Raw genomic sequence first — 21,404 nt, 5'->3', positions numbered from 1 at the left:
CCTGTCATAATTAAATCTATAAGTCAATGCTCAAATCATAAATCAAATGCTCAAATGATAAATCAAATGCTCAAACGGAAGCCGGAAATGATAAATCAAATGCAAATGAGGAATGTCAATAAAGTAGCGTGGGCGGAGTTTGAGACAGAACGGGCCGGGTACCTCAGCCGCTATCTGTGTACTTTACTGTGTTTACCTCATCGACGACATCGATTTTTTTTGTATATAAACAGGGTTCGTACAAGGTGCTTAAAGTGCTTTAAGTACTTGAATTTGACTTTTTGAAATTTAAGTCCTGGAAAACAGCCATATTTTTGCCAATCATTTACCACTGACATTCGACTGAACTACAAAACTTTCCACTGATGTATGTTTAAAGTGATGTGCTCGACCAGCTCGCGCATCTGTGCCGGTGCGCGCTCAATCCACTGCGCGTTTTTCTCTTATCAGCTTGCGCACCACAGCTGTGTTACTATACACCTATAGAGCTGGTAAGTCCCGCCCATCCGTAAAACCCCACTGGACCTCTAGGTTGAAAAATCGTCAATGCAAGTGAATGTGATGTAAGAAAAAATGATGTGGACGTCGAAGATCTCAAAAATGAAGTTTATTACAGCATAGCAGTGGCAAGGTACACAAAGCACCTTGGGTTCACCGGCATCAGAATGAACCCCGAACATACCCAATCCTAAACCTTTTATCCTGGTCTTAATGTAAATGAAGTTGCTCTTCTTGCAACAGCTGTGGTCTGTATGTTAATGAAATTGAGACACCCCATGGTCCCTAGTGTCCCACAGAAGGTTCTCTGTTATTCTTTCAAATAAGAACAGTCAAAGGTTAAAGTGATAAGATTGTTTGAAGTCCCTTTAATCAAGATGGTTCTCGATTGCCCTCTGTCACTCCCAAACTATAGGTGACACCTGTGCCTCTGTGATACTATTTTCATATTACTGAGATTGGATGTAATCGTCTCTATATGATAATTAAGCTATTTTAAGTGAAGGAACATTTTGATATATATATATATTGGAGTTGAAGTGGTTTGGAACAGACCATAATTTCTTATAGACCCCCATTTGATGCTCTTGGCCCAAAGTAGCATCACAACCACTCCCTTTTCATAGATAACACCTCCCGAAACCTGGTGGGCAGGTGCCCCAGTGGCGGTGTAGCCCATGGCTTAGGTCGTTCCCATCTATGGCCATCAGAGAATCTTACCCGTCATAGGATCAAACACCTCCTGCACACTGAGTTATGGCTCTACTTCACTTGAGCAGAATTATCATATTTTGTGTTAAGAAAGAAAATCTTTTTTTTTTTTTTAAGAGGTAATCAAAAACCATCATATCCAATTGGAACATTCAATATTGATCATAGAATTATCTTCAATCTTACATCTCAACTTGGAACAAATAACATTATGCATTGGCAAATAATAAGAAAGATACATACAGCCGTTTTAAATGTGACATTCCAAATTAAACCAGAATAGGTCATATCTCAAAGTGTCCATCAAGCATTTGTTTTCTTTCTTCAAGGCCTTGTTGGGCTCTCACAATGTCTCAATCTTTCCTTTGCCTCAGTGATATTAGCATATTGTTTAGTTTTGATAACTCAAACTATCAACAATCAATAGACAATAAAATGTGCGTGTGTGTACTGTGCACGTGTGTGTTTGTGTCCATTTTCTCCGTGTGGAAATCCTTTATCCACTTGTTTTCCCTCTGTGGAAAGACTGTTGTCCATAGTCTCAGAAATGGTTTGTTTCTGAAATCTCCTTTTCTTTCTCTTCTCATTGTCCATTTTTTTCCACTTGGACCATAAGTCCTTCTAGAAGAAGCAGTCACTGGTGTTGTTCGAGTCTGTGCCTCTTCATCAGTTCCATCCATCCCATGGTGGGTTTCAGGGTTTTTAGGTCTTTTAGGCCTGCAGTTCATGATTTTGCAGGTCTGGAAATCTCTGTATTCTGTAATTTTTCATGAGAAAATCCCCTGGCTCCACTGGTTCTACAGTAGGCTACTTCCTTCTCGTCCTTCAAACGACCACGCCATGTTTCTACATGAGGTTACTCCTTTCAGGCAAACATCTTTATGCTTATCTGAAATGATAATCAAAAAGAAGTTGCCCCACCCCACATCAAACATCATAAAATTTCACTTTACAATTGATGTCATTTAAACATTTATAAAAATTATAACTACATATCAATGCTAAAAAAAAAATCATAATGAATCAAAAATCATAAAGAATCAAAGAATCATAAAGAATCATCCCCCTTTTGATAGTAAACCTTTCTCTACAATGTGTTACTATCAAAAACTTATTCTAATTTGCATCAGCATTTGCTTGTGACTGAGCTACAGTCATGTTGCTGGTGCAGTGATATATTTGACAAGGTGTGAATGACTTCTTTATTTCCTTCCAACAGTGCCAACTGGGTTTCTAAATTGCCTATTTTCTTAAGCAAACAACGATAGTCCATCTTTCTTTTGTGTGAAAATTGACACCGTCTTGCCTTGTGCCCCATCATTCCACAAGCAAAACAAACAACCTCCTTATCTTCCTTTCTTATCTCTAAACAGTGCCTTGCAATGTGACCATCCTTTCCACATGCATGACAGACAAAGTTTTGAAGAGGTCTCTCACTGTCTTGACAATGTCTAGCAATGTGACCAGCTTTTCCACATGCATAGCAAAGAATAACACCCTCTGAATTTATTCTTGCAAATCTCCTTGGTCCCTGATAGAAACCATTAGGCAATGTAATAGAACATTCTCTCTCGCCAAAGGCAGAAACTGGATGTCTAGATTTGGCAGCTTTCATTTGACTATTTGCATGAACATTATTGTTGTAAAACTGTCATTTTAGCAATAATGTCATTATATTCAGATAGTGGTGTCACATGCATTGTCACAGCAGACCGGGTGAGTTTGTCACATTTGTTAATCAAGGCAGACTTGAAAGTGACATCATTCTTAGTAATGTCCGGATTGCCACTGAAAGTTTTAAACATCTCCAGTAATCGTTCTGAAAATGCTGCTGGATGCTCCCCTTTCCTCATGTGCATCTCAGATATTTTATCCCAATTAACTGACATCACACCTAAGACTTCAAGCAGTGCCTTTTTCCTCTCCGACTTATTAGCATTTCTGTCCTTTACTTTCTTAGTTAAGGCTCCAGACAAAGTCTCAGGCAAGCACATTCTTAACAAAACGCACGCATCACCATCAGTAAAATTGTACACTTCAGTATATTCCTCCAAGTTTTTCAGAAAATCTAATGGATCTTGTTTGGCAGGATCAAATTTCCCAATATTCTTGATCACAGCATCTAGTTCAGTTGGATTAAATCCTCGGACTATGGTGGTGGTCATTGGTTCCTCCCTTCCTTCTCTAGCAGGCGTAGTCGTAGTAGAATGAACTGGTGCCATCGGAAATCTAACTCTACAGTCAGAGTATTGGCTACTGAATGACTGATAATCTTGTTCCCAACCCACAGCACTGTCTTCCTGCAAATCTGGCATCTCTGGAACTGGGTTACACAACGTGACACCTAACAATGTCTTACCAGGGTTTTTCTCTGTTGAGCCATTCTTTATCATAAACTTACAAGTCGCCTTCGCTTCCTCCAAATTTTTAGACAATGTTTCCACAGATGATTTAAGCATACTATTGTTAGTTCTAAGAAGTGAAATCTCATTCTGCATCTTGACCTTTTCTTCTTTCCATATCGTTTCATTAGCCAGGTCATTTTTTGTAGAAATTACCCCAACACTGAGTCGCTCATTTTCAGCCTCTAACTCATCTACTCTCCTCCTAGTTACTTTGTATGAAGCAAAAAGTGCTTGAAGCGCATTAGCAATTTTCCCATTTTTGTTCTTAGGCATTTTGGGATCATTTTCAAACTTAGAGATAGCCCACTTGTACGGTTTATCAACAATATTCTCTATTCCGTCAAACATTCCCTGAGATCCGTGTTTAACGATGTATTTAACAATCATTTCTTCCATTTTCAAAAGTCTTATCAAGCTTTAAAATATCTCGTGATCTAATAGTTATTCACAAAGTCTGATTTAAATGACTACACATTAACTAGTTCCTTTAAGATATCCGTTAGTCTAATTATTCACAGCTCCAGTACTTAGGACACAAATGATCAAAATAGCCACACTACCTGAGGCTTCTAAACTTAACCACAGCCACAATCCATTGGACCTTAAATTTCATTACGCAAAACAGTTAAGAAATGTAACACTGTCACAGTACGTCGGGCAAAACCACACTGCTTCGGGTTCTTGTTTTAAACTTCACAGAGTCACAGCGCGTCGGACTCACTAGCCTACACTTTAACACACAATCGTTGTGAAATAATTCTGTGACCACACTGCGTCGGGTCTATTCAATTACTTTAGAATTTCCTCAGAATCATTACCACTTCCCAATCGGTTTCAAGTATGTTAGAAACATATACATTTGTTTCAGTTACTTTAGAAACAACCAATCTGAAATAACTCTGCCACCACAGTACTTCGGGTTTATTCAATTACTTTAGAATCTTAACAGAATTATAAGAGACCAACACCAAATTTCAGTTACTTTAGAAACTTTACACTTAAGCACTTTGTTTCAATTACTTTAGAAACAACAATTCCAATATAACTCTGTCACCACACTGCTTCGGGCTTATTCAGTTACGTTAGAATCTTAAACAAAATTGTACGGAATAGGCTTAAAACTCCTCCTGCTAATACTGAATAAACCAAATTCGATCTCTTCTGTCCTTAATTTGTCTTTTCTAGATTTTTTTAAAACGAGGAATTCCTTGACAAAAACTGCATAAATGAAAGAAAACAGCTTTTTCTTACCTTTTCCCTTTTTTGTTGGAAATCCGTCGACTGGGTCTGGCTCGCCAATGTAAGAAAAAATGATGTGGACGTCGAAGATCTCAAAAATGAAGTTTATTACAGCATAGCAGTGGCAAGGTAGACAAAGCACCTTGGGTTCACCGGCATCAGAATGAACCCCGAACATACCCAATCCTAAACCTTTTATCCTGGTCTTAATGTAAATGAAGTTGCTCTTCTTGCAACAGCTGTGGTCTGTATGTTAATGAAATTGAGACACCCCATGGTCCCTAGTGTCCCACAGAAGGTTCTCTGTTATTCTTTCAAATAAGAACAGTCAAAGGTTAAAGTGATAAGATTGTTTGAAGTCCCTTTAATCAAGATGGTTCTCGATTGCCCTCTGTCACTCCCAAACTATAGGTGACACCTGTGCCTCTGTGATACTATTTTCATATTACTGAGATTGGATGTAATCGTCTCTATATGATAATTAAGCTCTTTTAAGTGAAGGAACATTTTGATATATATATATTGGAGTTGAAGTGGTTTGGAACAGACCATAATTTCTTATAGTGAGAAAATAATTATTTTCTGGTCCTGTTTGAATTGTGCCATGAATGTGAACATATGTTGTCTGTGAATTTTTTATATAATTTTTCATGTTACGAGTTTGACAGTATATTGTATGATTCTTTGGCTAGCAGTTGTGGAAAAGACATAACGAGAAAGACTACATGTCGCCTATGTGACGTCACCCCGTAACACATTTTCCCTCCACTTGTCAAATCACGGTGCTAATGCTGCGATCATCTATGGAGACAGATCGAGATGCCTGTGTGTTTTGTACCCAAATGTCACCATTCAAACCAAATGGGCTGTTCTTTCTTCAGATTCCCGTCTGATGTAAAAACTAGTTGTAGTCCACAAAGTGCTCTCACACAGTCTAACCGTATCAAACTTCTACCCGCTAAATTGTAGCATTCTTCACACGAAAAATTATATTAAAAATTCACAGACAAAATATGTTCACATTATGGCAAAATTCAAACGGGACCAGAAAATAATTATTTTCTCACATTCACTTGCATTGACGATTTTTCAACCTAGAGGTCCAGTGGGGTTAGTGGAAGGGGCGGGACTTACCAGCTCTATAGGCCTATCGGTTGTTGGTATATCGGAGCATTTTCACGCGTACGAGTACATGAGCTCGGCATCGATGCATCTCTATTTTTAATAATTCAAGCACTTTTCAAGTACCTCTTCAAAAATATGCCTGTTTTCAAGGGTTTTCCAGGACTTAAATTTCAAAAAGTCAAATTCAAGTACTTCAAGCACTTTAAGCACCTTGTACGAACCCTGTTTATATACAAAAAAATCGATGTCGTCGATGAGGTAAACACAGTAAAGTACACAGATAGCGGCTGAGGTACCCGGCCCGTTCTGTCTCAAACTCCGCCCACGCTACTTTATTGACATTCCTCATTTGCATTTGATTTATCATTTCCGGCTTCCGTTTGAGCATTTGATTTATAATTTATAATTTGAGCATTTGATTTATGATTTGAGCATTGACTTATAGATTTAATTATGACAGGTTTATACTGGGTTGATAATGAAAATTAAAAATCAAATCCGAATGAGGAAATAAAATTGCATTTGATTTGTCATTTGTGCGGCCATTTTGAGAGTTTGATTTATTATTTGATCTTTTTAAGCATTTTAATTTTAATTTTAATTATGTTAGGAAAAAACTTCCATAATATTCACATGTACTTTTGCATTAGTCTAAAAGCAAATTATATTACTCTTTGTTAATACATTTTTATTTACATTGCATATAGTATGATGGTGATCATGATAGTGAATATTGCATATATCACTGCGATCATTACCTAGACGAGCAAACCAACATTACTATGATCTGAAAGAGGGAGAAGATCATAATTAAATCTACAAACTAAGAATGACATTAAGACATTCTGTGGTGGGTCTAAAGCAGAAATCACAGTCAATGTTTAGAGGATTTAATGTCACAGTTACTGAACCATCATGAACTCACACATGACGTTTGTGACGTTTATAACGTTTGTGTATAACGGGCATTTCCACCTGCACTAGTCTGAAAGAGAACTGCATTCACTCACTGCAATTGAGAATGATTTTAATCAAACTTACATTATAAACAGAATGATGATGATGACGATGAAGAATCCTAAACACGCCACAGTGATCCCCAACCCGACGAGCCAGCCATGACCATGATGCACTGAAAGATGAAGAATTTGAGTTCAGATTAACTCTCAAAGCTGCATAACTGTCTTGAACTCTTTATAAAATAAAACCTTAATCTGTGACAGTTACAGCGTCTGATCTCTGAGATGTTGATTGTGAGCCTGACAGCAGAAGCGTCCACTCTGTATTAGGGATGGGAATCTCTAGGCAAACCTTCGATCGCGATTCTGAGGACTGCGATGATAAAAAGATTATCTTTTTTTTCTATACAGATTTTCTTTTTTCTCACTGTGTGACTACTTGGTACTTTTAAAACAAAGTATTTGTAATGATCCATAATGAATTTACTTCCAATATATTTTATTAATTAAACAAATGGAAGTGATTCGGCAATAAATGTTGCGATAGAGTTTGTAATTGGCTATGCCTTTTCCGAGTTGGGTGAAAGCTTAAGGTTGTCCTGGTTTTAACATTAGCGCTGTTTGATCTGACATGTGTGGGTTATAATAGAATTCTGTGCCGAATTTGGATGCTTCCAATTAGATCTTGCTGCGATATTATTAATTCTGCTGTGAATTCGAACAATTTCTCACTGGATCTCCCAGCGCTGTCCCAGCAAACATTGGTCCGACGGCAACGTCGTGTCCCTGGCCAAAAATAGTCGCGGTATGACGGCATAAATCAGTAAAAATATGTAACACAGAACATTTCCTAAAAATGCATTCAGATACATTTGTACATGTCTACAGTTCTGGGATTGCATGTATAATTGTTATTTTGACTTTTAGCTACGTGTAGTTCAATATATAGTGTATCGGGTGAGAGGACGTCACCTGGCGACGTCTTTTACACGTGCATTTATAGTCCATCATGACCCTCTATGAAATCCTTGTGAAATATGCAAAAGCTGTGCTTAATCCTTGCATGGTTAATACTGCAATAATTAATTTAATTGCCCATAGTAGTTTTTAAGAGGTTGTGAAGACGTCCACTGACGTCCTTTACACGTCTAGTCAAGCAAGACAGAGAAAAAAACAAAAAAAAACAGGAATTATCTTTATGAAATACACGATTTGTATACAAAGTAAATATATTTACTTTATCTTGTTTAAATAAATTTTTCAACCTGTTGTACCTGATGTATTCGTTGATATTTATTTATGGAATGTATGCATACATGTAAAACAGAAATATATCCGGTCACCATTTATGTCTGAGTTGGATGTAATTGCCAAAACTGTGCTGCCAAGATGTAACAAAAGATCTCGCGACATTACAAAATCCTGCGATAGGTTAGATTATCTCGCGAGATGTTAACGCGTTCTCCCCATAGACTCACACTTGGGAACATTGAAGTTTGAACAATCACGAGGAGAGGAGGAATATTATTAGAAATCTACTGTTGGGTACGTACATTTTGTATTATTAGATTAACGTGCTAGAGTTTTATTTGTTTGACATGAATGAACCGAAAGAAATGATGCCCACGTTGTCAACTGAAATTGGCTAACTGAGTTTGGCTAAAATTAGCTAGTAGACTTTGAACTTATACAACGGTATACCATAAAGTATGTTTAATGATAGTCAAAGTTATTACTGTAAATTGTTAATGTAGCCTTTTGAGAGTTTCTTTCAGAAAGTAAATGGTCTGCAATAGAATGAAATGTTTAGCTGGATTTGAACATGTTTTCAGTAACTGCTTTAAAAATATTTTGTAATTTTAGAATTGCTAAACATGTCTATTCAGGGGACATCACAGCCCACCTGTCTTTATCAGAAATGTCCTGTTCACTTTCTCACAGTTACACACCTAGTTAAGGGTCTTTCTCAAGGGCACCACAGTGGTATTCAAGAGGCAGGGGACAAATGCTGTTACCCCCACTCCCCAACACCAATTTAAAGCAGAACATCTTTTATACAATAAAATGTAATGCATGTTGATTACCTTTTTCTAATGTTTCATTCATGATTCATTCATCTTGTTCCATGGTTTTGCATGTCATTTACCTAAATTTTTTATCTCAATTTTTTTTAAAAAGAAATATATTCTCTTCCCTTAGATGCTGTGAAGAGGTGGAGCACAAATGCTACAGACACTGAAACTGATGCAGCAATGGCAGAACACCTGAAACACGCTCCAGGAAGAGCTGGGGGTGGTGGATACAAAAAATGAGCCAAACAATGTGTTTAAGGGATAGTTCACCCAAAAATGAAAATTGTCATAATTTACTCAACCTCATGTTTCAAACCTGTATACCTTTCTATGTTATGCTAAACACAAAGATGTTTGGAAGAATGTGTGTAACCAAGCAGATGTTGCTTCCCATTAACTACCATAATAATTTTTTCTCCAATAATGGTAGTCAGTGGTTGCTCTATTTGCTTGGTTACAAATATTCTTCAAAATATCATCTTTTGTGTTCAGCAGAAGAAAGAAACTCATACAGGTTTGGAACATGAGGGTGAGTAAATGACATAATTGTCATTTTTGGGTGAACTATCCCTTTATATAATAATTCAGTATTTTGTAATTGGTATTTTACTTTGGTTAACAAATCGAGAGCTTGGAATTATAAGGTTCTATCTCCGTTTGGGGTAGTTTATTGAGCATCAAAGTTTTTAAACTCAGTTTATTTTTTTTGAGATGGAACCTTTTTATTTTATTAATAACTGCTAACAAAATATTTTTTTTTTTTACAAAAATAACACCACACAGGCATTAATAAACACCTAATGGATCAGATTGTCAAAAACTCAATTTCGACCAAAAGTGGAGATAGAACCTTATAATTCTAAGCTCACGAAATGTTAAACATTGAAAAAAATAAAAGAGAAATTTTGTCTGTTCAAGATCAATAAAATGTTGTGCTAAATCAGAACATGCTTCTTTTTTGCTTATGTCCACAAATAATGTGTTCTTGTTTGTGATGTACACGTGATTAACACGTTTTATTGACATTCAGGTCTGACTAGACCAATTTTGGACCTTTTTCAAGATGTGTAAACCTCAAGACTTGATTGCCTTTCACGATGTTACACAATAGGTGTGTGATTATTTTATATGCAGGCTTATATATACACTTAAATTATGCAGCAACACGTGGACGTGGAATTCACGGCCAGAAAAGACGTGGAATTCACGGCCAGACGACGTCAAAGACGTCGGTTCAACTTCCATTTTGGAACTATTTTTCAACCATGACGGGACGTCTCTGTCGGACGTCTTGTCAACGGTCATTAAACGTCCAAATGTTTGCTGGGGTGTAATAACAGTATCACGTGATTGCGATCAGCCCACAAGTAAACATATGCATATGTACATATGCTTTTTATGAGCATATGTACAGGCTATATGTATATATATGCTGCTTTTCTTTCTTTATTCCGTTGTATATTTTTGATACCTTGGCATTAATAAAAAAATAAAAAATAAAAAGAAATTGAAGAGAAGAGTACTTATAGGCATGCGCAAACGCACGGGACACAGTCTAAGCACATACACGCTAACTTTAAGCGAAGAGGAGAGATTCGCGATTGCACTGAACACGTTTTAAGTGCAGGCATATTCTCTGAGCGAGCCCAGAGAAAATTCTTACAAGAGCAGCGTGTATCTGAGAGAGATTCGCGCTAGGCACATTATATTCCGCGCACGAGCAGAGAGATTCGCGCTCGCGCATTATATTCCGCGCGCGAGCAGAGAGATTCGCGCTCGCGCATTATATTCCGCGCGCGAGCAGAGAGATATATATATATGAGATATATATTATATATATGTTAAATATTTTATTTTGGATGTGTTCATTGTGATTATATTGACTGGGTTTATAAAAGTTTATAAAATTGAAAGGATCTTTGACTGAGCGGAGTTTTGCCGCTGTAGTGGACACACTACAGCGGCAAAACTCCGCTCAGTGCCGCTGGCAACGCTGTAACGTCTCCGCTTTGGGGTGTGTCTGTTGCGAGTGTGTTTAATCTCATTTTTTTTCAACACACGGACAGTATAATCATCAGCGATGCACGCGATTACATTTAGAAATAGACAAGCTTTGTTTCCAAATGCACCAAGCAAAGATCCTTTCAATTTTATAAACTTTTATAAACCCAGCCAATATAATCACAATGAACACATCCAAAATAAAATCTTTAACATATAACAACTGCAAAGCGTCTAATTTGTAAACAAAATGGTTTAAGCACTAAATCCAGCATAAACTCCGGCACAATTTGCATATTTTTAAACTCTCAAAACAGACGTCACATCCCGAACCTCACAGCAATTGGCTGTCGACCGTGTTTTTTGCTTGATATTTGCATAAAGTCGAGAACTGCCCAACCTTTTGTCCACTGGCACGGTGCGAGCGGAGCGGAGCGAGCGTTTTCAATTCATTCCTATGGAAGTCGAGCTTCACGCTCGCGCAGTGCATTTTGGGATTGATAGCGGACCGGAGAAAGCGTTGAGAGCGTCAAAAGGTTGGGCAGTTCTCGACTTTATGCAAATAAAGTCGAGTTTATAAAACTCGAGCAAATAAAAGTTTATAAAATTGAAAGGATCTTTGCTTGGTGCATTTGGAAACAAAGCTTGTCTATTTCTAAATGTAATATAAATGACGTCATTGTGGTGTGGGTGGTCGTGCGCGTTGGGTTCGCAAGACCCAATTTCGCCTGGCGGTGTGCGCGACATTTTTTGTAACAACGCGCGCGGCGCCACATCCGAAGATGAACGACTTCGAGCCTTCTCATGAACGACTTCGACTTCTCACCACACCGGCACCCAGTTTGCACGTCTTTATGAGTTGCTTACATTTAAAAAATGAGCATACAATAGCATACAAAGTATTTTTTAATGAACATAAAGGTCCATGTTTAATAAAAATGTTCACAAATAATTTAGTTATGTTGTATACACATTCTCATATCCATATATTTTGTTTTATTGTCACGAGTAATAATCTCAGGGTTTACTGGGTTTTATACGATTCTTTTTGTAGTGTGGTATTGGTAGTGGTGTACTAAAATAAACATTGTCACGTGTGTATAGCTTTCTTCTTCTCACCGCTGATTCCTGATGGTTTAGAGGACAATTACTCGAGTCGCCCCCTATCGTTTCAAAGAATAGTACAACGGCGAGCGCGTCAAGTATAAACGCCTCGTCCGTTTGGGGAGGTGCGCGCGCAGTCTGCGGAGACTCGCGCTGCGGAGCCAGGCGAAAGTATAAACAAAGCTTTAGCCTATATTAATGTACTTTCGCGCTACAATAATGCGCTCTCGACATTTGACAGGAAAATAACGCCATGTGCCGGTCGGATTTCTCGCTCCACCATCACGCGTCTCTGTTATGCGCACACCACAGACTGTCCGGGCGCCTTTGCGCTCTGTCAACATTACGTTATCAATTAACTTTTAGAAAATCGATTTTTTACATTTGTGATTCGATTCAGAATCGTCCACGTCCGCATCGCGATGCATCTTAGAATCGATTGTCCAACGATTGAAACTCTGTCCAGAGCTGAGGGTTTATTCTCCTTAAACCAGCTGAAGTTCAGAGTCAGCTGGGGATCTAATAACAATTATCAGATTGTTTTTTTTAAATCTTATTACACATTTTTAAAATTACTAATATGGACTGAATTTATCAAAACAGAAAATTTGCATCTTATGTTTTATCATGAACTCACACATGACGTTTAAAGTCACAGCATCAGAGTATTTCTCTCCATGTTCATTGCTGGACTTGCACTTGTATTCTCCACTGTCATCAGAGCTGATCTTTGAGATGCTGTAGATTCTTCCAGATCCTACAAGCGTTCCTCCTTTAATCCAGCTGATTTCTGCAGGAGGGTTTGAGTCACTGCTGCAGTTCAGAGTCACTGAATCTCCCTCCACTATTACACCAGATGGACTGATGGAGATCTCAGCATTCCCTGGAGGATCTACAGGAGAAATATTTGAAATTTCATTTTTAATCTTAAGACTTCACACCATAGTGTTGCTTTCGTCAACGAAAATTATGACTAAATATCGTCGTCAACGAACCTTTATCACGTGACGAAAACGAGACGAAACGCAACGTAAATGCTGGTCATGTGACGATAACTATAATTAAATGTATAATGCAATATTGTTGACGAATAAAAACGAGACTAAATGTGGTTTACAAAATAAAAATAATAAAATGTCTATTCATTTTCGTTGACCAAAACGAGACGAGACGAAATGTTATGACGTTATTCCGTCTCGTTTAGTCGCATTATTATTATCAGAGCCCGTCTACGGAGAGCCTGGCCACTCCCTATTAAGTCCTATTGTACCGAATTTTGGTTGTAGTTCCACCAGAGCTCCACTGGGGGCGATCACCCATGAGTGCAGAATGAATGGGAGTCTATGGGGCTAGACGGCTAAATGTGTCTCTTTCACCCGATTGCCGTTGAGAAATCTCAGATTTGATTGTAGGTTTTGCAAGTTCAACATGGGTTATAGGTCGAAAGCTGAATGAACGAGTACTTATGTCCTTTCGATTTCTTACAGGTTGAGTTGTTGTTGCCCATAACACGCTAGCATTCTGCTAATGAACGCTGATTGGTCAGTGAAGGACTGATTATGACCAGAGATACCGCTTGATGGCATTGTGTCATCCGAAGCGAGACCAGAAACAAACAAAACAAAAACTCTTCTAGCACGTGTGTTTCCCTGTGTCAGCTGTGTTGTGTGTTTCCCTGTGTCGGCTGTGTTGTGTGTTTGCCTGTGTCGGCTGTGTTGTGTGTTTGCCTGTGTCGGCTGTGTTGTGTGTTTGCCTGTGTCGGCTGTGTTGTGTGTTTGCCTGTGTCGGCTGTGTTGTGTGTTTGCCTGTGTCGGCTGTGTTGTGTGTTTGCCTGTGTCGGCTGTGTTGTGTGTTTGCCTGTGTCAGCTGTGTTGTGTGTTTGCCTGTGTCAGCTGTGTTGTGTGTTTGCCTGTGTCAGCTGTGTTGTGTGTTTCCCTGTGTCAGCTGTGTTGTGTGTTTCCCTGTGTCAGCTGTGTTGTGTGTTTGCCTGTGTCAGCTGTGTTGTGTGTTTGCCTGTGTCAGCTGTGTTGTGTGTTTGCCTGTGTCAGCTGTGTTGTGTGTTTGCCTGTGTCAGCTGTGTTGTGTGTTTGCCTGTGTCAGCTGTGTTGTCGATGCCTCGAGTGAAAAGAAAGTGCAGAGCGCGAAAGCATCAAAGCGACTGAAGGATTGCCGTAAAGCAGCATCTCTGGTCGTACGATGTGTGTGACGTCATTGACACTTTAAAAGACTTTTTAAAGCAAATAAGAGACTCTAAAAAATCTAACACCCAGCAATGTGTAATTTCTTTGCATCTCCTTTCGAATACAACATTCAAATTACTAGACAAAAAATTATATCCTGAGAAAAGTGGATTTTGATGTGTATAGCGCCATAGACCTCCATTCATTCTGCACTCGTCCTGTGAGCGCCCTCATGTGGAGCCAGAGTGGAACTGCACTCGTCCTGTGAGTGCCCTCATGTGGAATCAGTGTGGAACTGCAACCAGTTCAGAAGCCGGAAGTGTACTGAGAGTGAAACTTCTCGCCTTATTAGACACTCTGTTATTATTTTGCAGTATTATTTATTGTATTGTATAGTATTATTTGCAAAAAAAAATATTTAAGATGCAGCTGCGGTGAGTTAGCGTAAACGACAACAAACAAAGTTAAGTCTGACGCCCGTTTCACACACACTCCGTGTGCAGTGTGTATGCAGTGCAGGAGCAGCACGCGCTATAGTGCTTTCACATATGCTGCGTTTGCAGTGCGTAACTGATCCGCGGCTCTACCACAAACACATACTCACTATTTTTATTTCAAATCCAGAAGTTATCAGCTACTTTAAAAAAAAAAAAAGTTTTGTCAGTATTGTGATTCTCTTTGTACAGACATACACTCTTTAATAGACGTAATTCACTTTTAAGCTCAATTTAAACAACGTATTATTCAATGCACTATTTCTATATAGATTTATAAGCAAGTGGTAAAATATTTAGCCATGTAGTTATATTAAAATCGCAAACATTTTAAAATGGACAAAAACAGCCAACTCTCATGCCTTTTCTTTTGCATTTAAATTTTAATACAATAAATCTTGGATGTCGCAAAGAACTTGTTTTTCCACCTCCACGAATGAGACGAGTATTACTTTTCTGTTCGCTATTTTTGCTATTTTTCCATAGTGGTACACTATATTGACTGGGTTAAATAGAATTGCATTACTAAAAAGAGACTAAAATACAATTTTCATTGACTAAAACTACACTAAATGTCATCAGTTTTCGTCGACTAAAACTAGACGAAAATAGTCATGGATAATTCTGACTAAAATAAGACTAAAATGCTCAGACTTTTATTCGACTGAAACTTGACTAGACTAAAAAGAGTATGAACGTGACTAAAACTAATAAAAACTAAAATGACAGCTTGACACAAAGACTAGACTAAAACTAAAATTAAAACAGGCCGCCAGTGGCGGAACTAGAGTTTTATACATGGGGTGTCCAGGGGGTGGCCACTGCTACTTTCGGGGGTACACAGTGCACACACACACACAGTGGAAAAGCTTGTGGAAGGAATTGGGTCACTCTGTTTGTGTCTATAAGTGTTGAACATCCAAAATATTTGCAGAAACCAAAGCTGAAGCACCAAGGAGATAAGATACGGCATGTGTCTGTTATGAACTGCTGTGTTTATTTACATTTTTTTTTTTTTAATTAGATATAGCAGGCATCAAGCAGACATGTCCTTGAAAAATGTAAACAATTTTATTGCCCATCAATATAAAATCTTATCCTAGGAAGATTTAATACAACATAATTCTTTCTTTATAATAATTCTTTCTAATTATAATTATTTAATTTATAATTATTATTATTTTTTTGTGTTCATTTTTTAACTATCCTTTTAATGTGGCAAAATCATCTCAACTTAAATTCCTGAATTGGGTATGTGATTGACTGCCTGTGTCTGGTAGATGCTCTGAGCGGTTGATGGTCCTGAAGTCTGACCACACTGACTCTGACCAGAGCCATAGAGAGAAAGAGTTGCGACACTCATTGATGTCGCCGCTATGGCTGTCACGTGGTTCATGTAAGCCGCAATAGTTCCAAAACATACGCTGGCTGTCATGTTCTTCTATGGGACAGACAGCAGCGATTGCATTATTGAACGGTAAATATAAAATAAAACACACACCCAAGTACTTTTTCAGCTGTTATTGCATTATTGCATTTTGTTAATGTCAGTTTTGCATTTGGAGATAAGTTTTAGGCTATATTTTTGGAGGGAAAAGCATAGTGTTCATGTTCGCATGGGTAGTAGCACTGGCTTTAGCGGCTCTAACTTAACTTTTCCATATCATTCATCTGATGATGGACGTCTCATGATATTTATTTTAGCACAACTGGGCTGTATTAGGCTATTGATTCCCGTGATTTTGCTTATAAATTTTGATTCAGCCATTACACCTTCGTGATCACGCAAAGAGGTCTGCCGTGGCCGTCCGTTCAGAGTTCGCTTAAATATTTTTTATTAAACAATGACAGACAACAAAAATGTGTGCTTGTGTGTGAACAAGAAAAACAAAAACCAGGGGCAGGTGATCCATGAAACAGACAGGACTGGTGATCCCATAACAATCCTAGAGGTCCAGCATTGTTCTCACAAGCCGCTTCACTCAAGACAATAAAACATAATGAAAAGTTAGTATATCCCAAAAAATTAAATTAAATAAAAGTTGCTATAAAGGTGGTAGCGATTCATTACCGAACTCTTACTGTCACAGTGACAGCTGACGAAGTCGCGCTAGCTAACTAGCTAGCGCAGTGCTTGAAAATTGGTTGAAACATCCAACATAAAATATAAATAATTACGCTGTGCATGTACAAATGAAGACCAGTATAAGCATCGCAAAGGGCCTCTGATACAATATAGACAGTTGACAATTCAAAAGAGGTCGATATCTCAACAACTTAACTCTGGAACAACTCGACGCGCTGCAATGTAAGTGAATGGTGTCCAACGCCAAAATGACAGTGTTTGGAACTATTCCGATCTTCTAATCCCGGAAGTAGGCGGTTAAAAGCGCCGCCATTGTTTACAACGGAGGTCTATGGGAGTGTCGCAACTCTTTCTCTCTATGGCTCTGACTCTGACTAGCCAGTGGTGATGCAAGGGCTGGGGTCTGATCTGCCTGTTAGTCCAGTCATTTTAAGACAAAATGGGGGTCAACCTTGAACAAATTGCAACAGAAGCAAACTCAACTGATTTTGTATCCTCAATATGTCCTGAGTAAGGAAAAAAAAGTCCCGAAGAATCCCATTTTCCCCACGTTTCGAAAAAGACCCAAATATAGCCTATTCATACGCCTATTCATTCTTTCTCTCACGTGAATGGGGTAAAAATTTTAACCTTTAGATATCACCATGAAAATTACTGAGTTGATTACTTACATCAAGACAAACAAAAAATGTATTCCAAGTTTTTTTTAATTGTTTGTTAAGATGGAAAAACGGTGCATAATCTAATTATGTATGTGCTAATTTGCATAAATACCACAACAGATATAAACATTGGGTATAGCCAGGTGAACATGTCGTGTTGAATCTTGTTGACACATAACAGTAAAATACTTAATGTTAAGGTCTGAATGGAACCCATTTAGGCTACCCATGAGCATTAATACATAGAGGCAGGAAGTACTTTAGAAACCAGCCTTTATTCATTTTTAAGAGATGGGGTTTGGGGGTTGAGTCTGTGGGACTGTTTTTGGGGGACGAGTCTGAAGGAAGAACAGGAGACAAGGGTAAGGAGAATGCAGAAGACAAAAGGCAGGTAAAATAAAAAGTGAATCCCCAGAAACAGTTTTCGAAACTTTCCCCTAATGGGATTCTTCTGGACTTTTTTTCCTTACTCAGGACATATTGAGGATACAAAATTATTTGAGTTTGCTTCTGTTGCAATTTGTTCAACCTTTTTTCATAAAATGACTGGACTATGTTTGTGCTTATTTAAAAAGAACTCTGATACCTCTCACTTTCTTTTTATGTTTTTAATTGACCCTTCGCAGGGAGCTTGATTGACAGGTGATCTGACCAATCATACTTCGCCATCCGCCATTTTGTCCGACAAAGCAGTCAGGAGAGTTAGTAGATTAACATAGGAGGATTTGAACTTGAAAAACGGAGTGTACTGACGCCTTTCTGTGGTTAAAACAACATTCCTTTTTGTGTTTGTTCATGTTTATTTGAGGCTATAAATTAACTAGAAGGAAGAGATGATCGGTTCACGAGCAGCTTTAACTGATGCTCTACAGCGATCTGTCACGGCACATTAAAGAGCAACAAAACGGTATTTATTGTTAAAATTTCTTTTTAAAAATGACCAAATTTGAAAGGTGAGACTTTGTTTAATATGTTTAATATCAAACGTAACCGAAAAGTAACCTGCTCTGTCCTGTCTGTCAGCGTGTTGTCAGTCTCCTCTCTACTCCGCGATGTATTTTTCACTGCATGAGAACATGGTGTGGCATGAGAACGGCGTAGCTTGTCGGACATAGCGACAGTAACTAAGGGGGGCGGGTCTTTGCGAACGGTCAAATTGACCCTGTTCAAAAATATGACAAATTTAAAATATGATTCCAATCATATTTATATTCTAATCATCATCCAATTACCAACATTTTTATCTTAACTATTCTCCCAGTGTAAAAAAAAAGAAAAAAAAAGAAAAAAAAAAGGTGTTTTTGGTCATTTTCACAATTTCATGGTGTTCAACAATTTCAATAATGTTTTATTCTAGCTTCGTGTGTCTTTTTTTATCAACACTTGAATGTTGGCAAGTTTCATAAAAAGAAACATGAGCAAAAAGCTGAGAAAATCGCGTTTTTATCAAAGACTACATCTAGATCAGATTCATAATGATGATCAAAACACAGTAGATCGAGTCCATCAACACCCTACACCCATAAAGCTTCATAGTCCTATAGTGATCGCATTATGATATCGCTTGTTTCTGCTCTTCTTTGCCTGGATGGATCTCCTATCCTCGCATTGGCTTGAACATTTGTATACTGTAACGTACACACGGCAAGTAGCCTACTGTATGCGTGTATTAGGCCTAATGTAGGCTATTCGGAGCAAACCACCCTGATGCTAAACCTTAAAAACTTACTTCAAATATGATGTTTTATTCGGTGAAGTTCGGTAGCCTATCTTGCAACCATCTCTCGTCCTCTGCTCGTCCGTTTGAAAACTGCGCGCGTGCGCTGCGCTGCCGGCGAACGTAATTATTATTTTTTTTAAATCAGCATCAGCAACTGCCAGTAGCAAATAAAATTTTGGGGTGGCACCCGGGGTGGCCAATCACATGTCAGGGGTGTCCAGTGCCACCCCGGACCCCCCTCTGGCTCCGCCACTGCAGGCCGCCAAAAACAACACTTCAGACCACAGACTTCATACCCGTCTCAGAATAGCTCAGTAGTGATGGGCGATACTGCAAATTTCGGTATCGATCCGATACCAAGTAAATACAGGGCCAGTATCGCCGATATCGATACCGATACCAATACTTTTTTATTTTAAAAGCATGCACTTGAACTTGTATGCACTTTCCTGTGCTAGAGCCATGTGTCATGATTTATGAGGTGAATGCATCATTAATATGCTAAATCTGAATACGTTTTCATAACTACTAGCCCTAAATATTTTGTGATTTGTGCTCTCAACTCGCCTGTAATTAGTCAGTGACTTTTACAAAACTACCCTAATTATAGTACTAGCCTACTACTAGCCTACTGTTCAAAAGTTTGGGGTCTGTAAGATTTTTAATTCTCTTCTGCATTTATTTGATCAAAAATAGCCTACAGTAAAAACTGTAATATTACAATTTAACAAAGGCTATCTGTTTTCTATGCCATAGTAAACTGTAATTTATCCATGTGATCAAAGCTGAATTTTCGGCATCGTTAATCCAGTCATGATGATATTTCATTTCAATATGCTGATTTGTTGCTCAGGAAACATTTCTTATTATTATCAATGTTGAAAACAGTTTCATAATTTTGTGGAAACCATGATACATTTATACAGAAATATTTGATGAACAAAGTTGAAAGAACAGCATTTATATGAAGTAGATTTTTTTTTAACAGTCTACCTTGACTGTCACTTTTGATCAAATTAATGCATCGATCCTTGTTGAATAAAAATATTAATTTCATTAAAAAAAATCTTACTGACGTCAACATTTTGAACCGTTATGTACACTTTTGGTTTGTTTATTGCGAAATAACCCGATTGTTTCTCTGTCATCTAAGCAAGGCTTTGTTTCCCAAACGCACTGGGCCTGTGAGCTCAGCGAAGCACCAGCATCGAACGCTCTTTGTGATTGATTGGTTTCGTCTTGTATCCAGATGACTAGGAGAAAAAGTTCTATCCTACACATAGACAGTATATAAATGATCCTACACAATTATCCGCTAACATTCGATTATTTTTCCACTTAGAAGCTTATTTTATGCACTGAATTGCGTGCTAAATTAATAAAAAATTACTGGTAAAAAAACACACATTTGGATCGATATTTTTATGTGAGGATCGATCCTTTTCGATACCACGTCAGTATCGAAGTATCGATACTTAAGGATCGATCCGCCCATCACTATAGCTCAGAAGATAAGGACAGATTGTCCTCTTGTAATCTGCAATTGGTGAGTAGCTACTTTTGTGGCTCAAGCCCCTGATTATTGTCAAATGCCCCTGATATTTGTGAAGATTCACTCATATTATAAATGTCAAATAATATAGATTTTAATATAAATTCTTGCACTTAATATAAATTCTTGAAAAAAAATTCAAATACCTATGAAAAATAGGTTGTTAACAAAAAAAACAAAAAAACAAAAAAAAAAGGTTTATCTAAACATAATGCATTACACAGACATCTTGATGCCTCGTCTGTTTTTCCAGTTTTTTCATCTTGACACGCTGCGCTCTTTTCTATTTTGTTCACAGTTTTAAAAGCACAAACTCGTTCCTTCATTTAGCTCACTGCAGTTTTAAAGCCCTCATTATCTGTTCCATAGACATAATAAATACATAGATGCATATGTCTATGGGATTGTCAGTCTGCATGTTTCAATAAACCGTTATTGATTCAAAGCACTGATGAGGAAATAACAAAGATGTTCAGAGAGATTGATAACATCTGCCTAATAACTAATTTACAATGTAACATTTTAAATGTATAGCTTTATGGTTTAATGGAAAATACATAAAATGCAATAAATGCAGGGTGTTGAAGTTATTGATG

At 37.9% G+C, this 21,404-nt stretch overlaps 1 protein-coding gene and 1 long non-coding RNA gene across 2 annotated transcripts in view; one reads left to right on the top strand and one right to left on the bottom strand.

Annotated features, from left to right (window-relative positions):
• The window catches only part of LOC311076070 (cell adhesion molecule CEACAM5-like), a 121,420-nt gene that overhangs the window by 2,452 nt on the left and 97,564 nt on the right, over nt 1-21,404 (bottom strand). The window contains exons 9-10 of the mRNA XM_084103937.1: nt 12,752-13,006; nt 7,020-7,110 (exon numbers count right to left, since the gene is read on the bottom strand). Coding sequence (XP_083960063.1) covers nt 7,020-7,110; nt 12,752-13,006 — 346 coding nt within the window. The remainder of the gene's footprint in view (nt 1-7,019; nt 7,111-12,751; nt 13,007-21,404) is intronic.
• Nucleotides 8,208-9,955, top strand: LOC311076775. Its single transcript, XR_014604701.1, has 2 exons — nt 8,208-8,482; nt 9,137-9,955. It is a non-coding gene; the product is annotated as an uncharacterized lncRNA (long non-coding RNA).

This window comes from Abramis brama, assembly GCF_963993115.1.
Source record: "Abramis brama genome assembly, chromosome: 25".
Lineage (NCBI taxonomy): Eukaryota > Metazoa > Chordata > Actinopteri > Cypriniformes > Leuciscidae > Abramis > Abramis brama.
Note: the sequence above shows the minus strand (reverse complement) of the source record. Positions and strands in the feature narration are given on the sequence as shown.